Genomic DNA, 8,130 nt, shown 5'->3' with positions numbered 1-8,130 from the left:
CGCGGCCCCGCAGCGCAGCGCGGTCCCTGGCGCCAGCAACACCCGGGCCAGGGGGGTCGAGACTTCGCTCACGACGCCGTCCCGGCTCGCCTCCCGCCTCGAAGCTCCTCGCCACCCGCCCGCTGGCCGTCGCCTTCTCCCCCCACCTTGCTGTCCGTCGTTTCTTTCGCTCTTTCCCGTCCCTTCTTCCTTCCTTCCCCTTTTTTAAAAACCTTTTTTATTTTAGAATAGTTTCAGATTTTTCGGAAAAGTCGCAAACAGTACAGACTCCTTCCTTCCTTCTTTTATTTCCGTCCTGTCACGTTCCTTTCTTACGCTCTTTCTCTCACTTTGTCTCCACATTTCTCTTCTGCTCTATCTCCACCTTTCTCTTTTTCAGCTCCTCCACTTCTCCCGCGCTGCTTTCTTATTTTTTCCGTAATTCTAGGGTGTCTCTCTCTCCACGTTCCCCTTACTATTCCTCCTCTCGCCAGCCCGGATTCAGAGGGTCCCTGGAGCTGCCAGTCCCCGATGTCTACCCCCAAACCGTCTGCGCAATAGAGGACCGATTGCTGAGGTTCCCGGCGGAAGCACCTCGATTAGGAGGCTCCCCGACAACCCACAGCCCGGTCCTTCCCTCCGTAGCTCTCCCGAATCCTCACCCGAGACCACGGCGCACAGCGAGCAACGCGCCCCAGACGCGCGGTCTTCTGTTCCGTATGGGGTCCTGTAGCCCACCTTCTAACTCCAAACAGCACACGTCTGACCCTCGACGCTTCGCTGGATTTCTGCGTCAATTCCCTGCCTTTCTGTCCCTGGGGGAAACTTCCAGTATCTCCGACCCTCCCGCAACCCCACGGTCCTCACCTGGGTCCGGGGCGGGCAGCGGCTGTTCCCGGTACGCTCCGTACTGCCGGTAGGAGGTTCCATAGGTATATTCCGACTTGGGCGAGTAAGCGCCGGTGCCTGCAAGCCCGTTGAGATTGAACTGGTGGTGGTAGGTGTAGGGGTTCACGGTCTGGCCGTAGGGCTGGCCCGAGTAGTAGTCGTGCTGCGGAGCGCTGTAGTAGCCCAGGTCAGTGACAGAAGATTCGGGCAGGGTGGGCGAGTCCTTGGAGCCCGCATGGCAGCTAAGCGAGCTGGAAATATCGGTGAGGATGCTGCTGAGCTTGCGATCGAAGGAGCCACTCATCCTGGCAGGCGCCGCGCCACCCCGGGGCTGGCCTCGGCCGCCGAGCGCGGAACCTGGCAGTAGCGTGAGGGAGGCGGAGGAGCCAAAGAGGGGGTGTGTGTCCGCAAGGCGAGAGGAGGGTCTGGCAGCGTCTCGGGGGAGGGGAGGCCGAAGGGCGCTTAGACCCGCGCGGCGTTCGCGCGGTCGCTGTGCGGCTCCCGTCGCGTCCCAAGCTACAGTCAAATGCTGCCAGCTCCGCCCGGCCAGCCGGTTATAGACTCAATAGAGGAGTCGCGGAGGGAGGCTCCAGCGCTCTGATTGGCTGCAAGTCTTGCCTTCGAGGCAAAACATGCTCCTGCGCTCTTTCGTTCGCTCGCTCTCCTCTCCTCCATTCTTTGTTGTTACCAAAACACACACACACAGACACACACACACACACACACACACACACACACACACACACGCGCGCGCACACACACACACACACACACACACACACACCCCTTGCTGCTCCTACTTCTGTGGATCTCTCCCCCCGCCCAGATAAACCCTCAGTGTCTCTGGAGGAATGAATCGGGGGAGGGTGTCTCTGCAAAGCCCCCAGGATCTGTCAGTCTGTCTGTCTTCGTGGCTGAGGATGAGAGGTGGGCTCAGGTGCAATGGGAAGGAGGGGAATTTGCCCATTGGGTGTTTGTAGAGGGAGGTGGTCCAAAGTGATGTGTGTATGTGTGTGTGTGTGTGTGTGTGTGTGTGTGTGTGTGTGTGTGTCTGTGCGTGTGCGTGCACGCGCGCGCGCTGTGCAAATGACAGGAAGACAAATGTGCCTAAAGTGAGAAGGATTCAGGTCCATGAAAATGTTTTAATTTCCTTTAAAATAAGAAGAAAGGAAAAAAATTTTAAGTTGAAAATGTTTGAATACATGATATCAACATATTGTTTTTACAGCAAGGCAGTCATGAAATGTAATTAAAAAAAAACTGTTTGTGGAGGAAGAGATCCATCAGGCAAATATACCTTGGGCTTAGGAAAGTCATAATTCAGCCCAGGGAGGATCCCATTGGAGAGGGCCTGGGGGGCAGGTATGTGTGGATTTAGGGGCTTCTGGGGAGGGCGGGGTCGTACAGCCTGCCTGTAGTGATATTAGAGTTATTTCTGAAACTACGTGTGTGCAGTTGCAGAGGCCGCGCAGGAGCCTGAGACCTGGGGTCTGCCTGAAGTTGAGTGGGGCGCAGGCTGGCTCTCTATGTTTCAGTAAGTATGGGGGCAGATACTGTGCATTTGGGATAGTACTGGGGATATGTGGGCATTTTTAGAGATCACGTGTATGGGACGAGTGTACTTGGGGTGTGTGATGTGAGGATTTCGTGTGTTCCATAGTATACTAAGGTGTATGTGAGTGCAGGAATGTGTGTATGAGAAAGTGTAGCAGTGTGTGTGTGTGTGGGGGGGCGGGTAAGCAGTCTGAGTGGGGGACCCTGGACAGCACGTCTACGTGTGAATGTGTGATTGTATGCAAAGGTGTATAAAAATCAGCCCCTTCCCAATCCCCATTAACTGGGAACCCCATCCCCCAAAAAAGGTCCTGAGGAAGAGGCTCCTCTCCCTGGGGACCTCCAGCTCCTAGTCTTGTTTGGTCCACAAGACCACTACTCTAGGTCATCCAAGTGTTTCCCAATGCCTAGCTCATTTCTCCATTTCACTCTTAATTCTTCTCTCATCTTTCTTTGTAGGGAGGAGGGGCTCCTCCAAATCTCAGTTCCTAGCCACATGCAACCTTCACACGGGGCTACTCCTTCAATTCTGGCCCCTTTCCCTTCCCGGCCTGGCTAAGGCATCCCAAGACAGATAGTGCCAGCGCGCCACCTCGTGGTCACGTCTCGGCTCTGCAACTTTCCCAAGTTTCTTCGAGCCTCGAGAAGGGGTTTCCCTAGTAGACTCTGTCCGGCAGAAAAGTGTGCAGGGGGCTCTGTGCGCCTTTTCAAAGTCAGTCCCCCGGGCCAGGCTGCCAGGAGTTCCAAGCGCTTTGAGAGCTGCAATCGGCGGAGGCTGAGGTCCACAGTCCGTGTGGGCCAAGGGGCAGGAGTGCCCGCCAGGTCTGAGAGGCTCCAGAGAGGCCTGGGCGTGGGAAAGGTGGGGGCGGGGGACAGGCGAGGGGAGCGCTATCTGTCTGTCTATCTCCGCGTCCCCCCAGCGCCTATTGCCCGCCGCTCGGAGCCCGTGGCGGGGCGAGTTGCCACCCGCTCTGGATGCCCTCTGTTCTGTTGCCAAGAGGGCGCCAAGAGAGCCCGCGGCATGGGGCGGGGGGCAGGTAGGGCACTGGGAGGGCCGGCTTCCTTTCTAGGATGGGGGGAGGGGCGAGAAGGCCTGCAGGACCTGCTTTGGAGCCCCAGCTCCCCACAGAGAAGGGACAGCATCGGACAAGCCCTTTTGCCATCATTCATTAATTCATTCATGCATTCATTCATTTCTCAACTTATACCAAAAAGGGCCAGATGATTCAGAGATGGCAGAAAGTCTGCTTTCGTCATGGGGTCCTCATAGAAGCCTCACTCCTTCTCCCTCGTTCATTCCCACCCCTACCTGTGGCTCCTGAGTAAAATGGATGACCACTGGACTAGGAGTCCAGGAATCATGAAAGAGTGTGGTGGTGGTGGGTTACCTTAGAATAATCTCTATGCTCCATTCTGCTCTGAAAGTGTGTGAGTTCTCGAAATGGACTAAAACTTCAGCATTAGAAACTTAAATGAGCAATGAAACAATTGTTTGCTAATGTGAGGTTAACATCTGGTCTATTGCACGGTGTGTTCCAAGACACCAGTGACTGTATCTCTCTAGTTCACTGCTACCTTCCAGATACCTAGGGCAGATCTTGGCACACAGCCTCAGTGCTAATAGATGTTTGTTGAATGAATTTGTGAGACTCCCAAATACTGCAGAGGGGCTGAACCATCTTGGCTGAATAGGCTTACAGGGTTAGGAAAAGAGGAGGCATGGAGCAGGCACTGCCATCCAACTGCCCCACTCTAGGGTACAAGCAGGAGCAGCTTCCAGCATGAGGCCATGATGGCCTGAAAGGGGCCCGTCAGGCCAGCAGGACTGGAGCCACCAGCCACTGGGTGGGCACCTACCGACTCAGGATGCCGAGGTTGCTGGAGGATGCAGTTGGACCAGTGCCACCCACTGCACCTTGTCTGGGCCAACAAGATGAGCAGGTGTCAGCCTGACCAGAGTTCCTGCCCCTGGTAGAGGGGCGATGCAGGGCAGTCTGTCAAAGGCCTCCAGGAGGCTGGCAGGAGGGCAGTGCTGGTCAATGCCCAGGTCAGAGTTTGTTACCTGCCCTCTGCCTGGCATGAGAAAAGGTACCCCATTGAAACAAGTTGTTACCTGGAGCCCAAGTTTCATGCCGCTTGGGCACAGCCACAGCATCTGGGCTCACAGAGTGCCAGGTCTGTGGGGAGGAACTCAGGAAGGAGGATGGAACCCAGAGTGAGCGGACCAGCCCACTTCTCTCTGTTGCCTGGGGAGCTGGCACCATCTGGCGGTCAATGTGAGGAGGCCAGAGTCCATTTCCACTGGGAAGACCTGGGGAACCGGCCACATGTAGGGGCCCTATCTTCACACCTAGAAGGAATATTATCTTTATTTCTTTTAGGAGCCCTACAGCACTAAATATTGACTTTTTATCATCACCTTGCCTTACTCTGCAGCTGCCTCTTCTCCCTCCTTCCACCCATCCTTGTCCAGCTAGTAGCTCCTTCTCTTTGGTTTCTCGTTTGTAAATCAACAAGTGGATCATTAAGTGTCCTCTGAGATCCGTTCCAGCTCTGATGTCCTATGATTCTAAATTCTAGAACTCTTGTCTTTCAAGGGGATTCTCCTTTACCTTCTTGCCAACTTCCTTGGAGGTATACCCCAGGCCTTCAGCACTTCTTTTTGGGATCCTTCATTCATCCAACAAATCTTTTCTGAGACTGTACTATGCTAGGTGCTGTGGATGGAGTGATGAACAGGACAGATGCAATGTCCTCCTCCATGGAATCCAGGTCCAGACTGGGGATATGTGGGCATTTTTAGAGATCACGTGTATGCGACGAGTGTACTTGGGGTGTGTGATGTGAGGACTTCGTGTGTTCCATAGTATACTAAGGTGTATGTGAGTGCAGGAATGTGTGTATGAGAAAGTGTAGCAGTGTGTGTGTGTGGGGGGGCGGGTAAGCAGTCTGAGTGGGGGACCCTGGACAGCATGTCTACGTGTGAATGTGTGATTGTATGCAAAGGTGTATAAAAATCAGCCCCTTCCCAATCCCCATTAACTGGGAACCCCATCCCCCAAAAAAGGTCCTGAGGAAGAGGCTCCTCTCCCTGGGGACCTCCAGCTCCTAGTCTTGTTTGGTCCACAAGACCACTACTCTAGGTCATCCAAGTGTTTCCCAATGCCTAGCTCATTTCTCCATTTCACTCTTAATTCTTCTCTCATCTTTCTTTGTAGGGAGGAGGGGCTCCTCCAAATCTCAGTTCCTAGCCACATGCAACCTTCACACGGGGCTACTCCTTCAATTCTGGCCCCTTTCCCTTCCCGGCCTGGCTAAGGCATCCCAAGACAGATAGTGCCAGCGCGCCACCTCGTGGTCACGTCTCGGCTCTGCAACTTTCCCAAGTTTCTTCGAGCCTCGAGAAGGGGTTTCCCTAGTAGACTCTGTCCGGCAGAAAAGTGTGCAGGGGGCTCTGTGCGCCTTTTCAAAGTCAGTCCCCCGGGCCAGGCTGCCAGGAGTTCCAAGCGCTTTGAGAGCTGCAATCGGCGGAGGCTGAGGTCCACAGTCCGTGTGGGCCAAGGGGCAGGAGTGCCCGCCAGGTCTGAGAGGCTCCAGAGAGGCCTGGGCGTGGGAAAGGTGGGGGCGGGGGACAGGCGAGGGGAGCGCTATCTGTCTGTCTATCTCCGCGTCCCCCCAGCGCCTATTGCCCGCCGCTCGGAGCCCGTGGCGGGGCGAGTTGCCACCCGCTCTGGATGCCCTCTGTTCTGTTGCCAAGAGGGCGCCAAGAGAGCCCGCGGCATGGGGCGGGGGGCAGGTAGGGCACTGGGAGGGCCGGCTTCCTTTCTAGGATGGGGGGAGGGGCGAGAAGGCCTGCAGGACCTGCTTTGGAGCCCCAGCTCCCCACAGAGAAGGGACAGCATCGGACAAGCCCTTTTGCCATCATTCATTAATTCATTCATGCATTCATTCATTTCTCAACTTATACCAAAAAGGGCCAGATGATTCAGAGATGGCAGAAAGTCTGCTTTCGTCATGGGGTCCTCATAGAAGCCTCACTCCTTCTCCCTCGTTCATTCCCACCCCTACCTGTGGCTCCTGAGTAAAATGGATGACCACTGGACTAGGAGTCCAGGAATCATGAAAGAGTGTGGTGGTGGTGGGTTACCTTAGAATAATCTCTATGCTCCATTCTGCTCTGAAAGTGTGTGAGTTCTCGAAATGGACTAAAACTTCAGCATTAGAAACTTAAATGAGCAATGAAACAATTGTTTGCTAATGTGAGGTTAACATCTGGTCTATTGCACGGTGTGTTCCAAGACACCAGTGACTGTATCTCTCTAGTTCACTGCTACCTTCCAGATACCTAGGGCAGATCTTGGCACACAGCCTCAGTGCTAATAGATGTTTGTTGAATGAATTTGTGAGACTCCCAAATACTGCAGAGGGGCTGAACCATCTTGGCTGAATAGGCTTACAGGGTTAGGAAAAGAGGAGGCATGGAGCAGGCACTGCCATCCAACTGCCCCACTCTAGGGTACAAGCAGGAGCAGCTTCCAGCATGAGGCCATGATGGCCTGAAAGGGGCCCGTCAGGCCAGCAGGACTGGAGCCACCAGCCACTGGGTGGGCACCTACCGACTCAGGATGCCGAGGTTGCTGGAGGATGCAGTTGGACCAGTGCCACCCACTGCACCTTGTCTGGGCCAACAAGATGAGCAGGTGTCAGCCTGACCAGAGTTCCTGCCCCTGGTAGAGGGGCGATGCAGGGCAGTCTGTCAAAGGCCTCCAGGAGGCTGGCAGGAGGGCAGTGCTGGTCAATGCCCAGGTCAGAGTTTGTTACCTGCCCTCTGCCTGGCATGAGAAAAGGTACCCCATTGAAACAAGTTGTTACCTGGAGCCCAAGTTTCATGCCGCTTGGGCACAGCCACAGCATCTGGGCTCACAGAGTGCCAGGTCTGTGGGGAGGAACTCAGGAAGGAGGATGGAACCCAGAGTGAGCGGACCAGCCCACTTCTCTCTGTTGCCTGGGGAGCTGGCACCATCTGGCGGTCAATGTGAGGAGGCCAGAGTCCATTTCCACTGGGAAGACCTGGGGAACCGGCCACATGTAGGGGCCCTATCTTCACACCTAGAAGGAATATTATCTTTATTTCTTTTAGGAGCCCTACAGCACTAAATATTGACTTTTTATCATCACCTTGCCTTACTCTGCAGCTGCCTCTTCTCCCTCCTTCCACCCATCCTTGTCCAGCTAGTAGCTCCTTCTCTTTGGTTTCTCGTTTGTAAATCAACAAGTGGATCATTAAGTGTCCTCTGAGATCCGTTCCAGCTCTGATGTCCTATGATTCTAAATTCTAGAACTCTTGTCTTTCAAGGGGATTCTCCTTTACCTTCTTGCCAACTTCCTTGGAGGTATACCCCAGGCCTTCAGCACTTCTTTTTGGGATCCTTCATTCATCCAACAAATCTTTTCTGAGACTGTACTATGCTAGGTGCTGTGGATGGAGTGATGAACAGGACAGATGCAATGTCCTCCTCCATGGAATCCAGGTCCAGTAGGAGAAGTGGATACATAAGCAGCCAATTTCACTACCATGGGATATGTACTGGGATAAGGGTAGCGCGTGCCTACCTTGACAGCCTAAGAAGGCCCCAAACTCTTCATAGAGGCAGGAGGATATCTGAGACCCGAAGGATGTGTGGGACTTGGCCAGGAAAAGCAGGGATG

The 8,130-nt window shown here is 54.4% G+C and overlaps 1 protein-coding gene across 1 annotated transcript in view; it reads right to left on the bottom strand.

The window, feature by feature from the left end:
• DLX3 (distal-less homeobox 3) overlaps positions 1-1,392 on the bottom strand; it is a 3,776-nt gene extending 2,384 nt beyond the window's left edge. The window contains exon 1 of the mRNA XM_011365084.1: positions 847-1,392. Within this exon, the coding sequence (XP_011363386.1) occupies positions 847-1,171 (325 nt within the window). The 5' untranslated portion in view covers positions 1,172-1,392. The remainder of the gene's footprint in view (positions 1-846) is intronic.
• Between the last annotated feature and the right edge of the window lie 6,738 nt (positions 1,393-8,130).

Source organism: Pteropus vampyrus, unplaced genomic scaffold (genome assembly GCF_000151845.1).
Source record: "Pteropus vampyrus isolate Shadow unplaced genomic scaffold, Pvam_2.0 Scaffold104, whole genome shotgun sequence".
NCBI lineage: Eukaryota > Metazoa > Chordata > Mammalia > Chiroptera > Pteropodidae > Pteropus > Pteropus vampyrus.
This window is presented reverse-complemented; position numbering and strand designations above follow the sequence as displayed.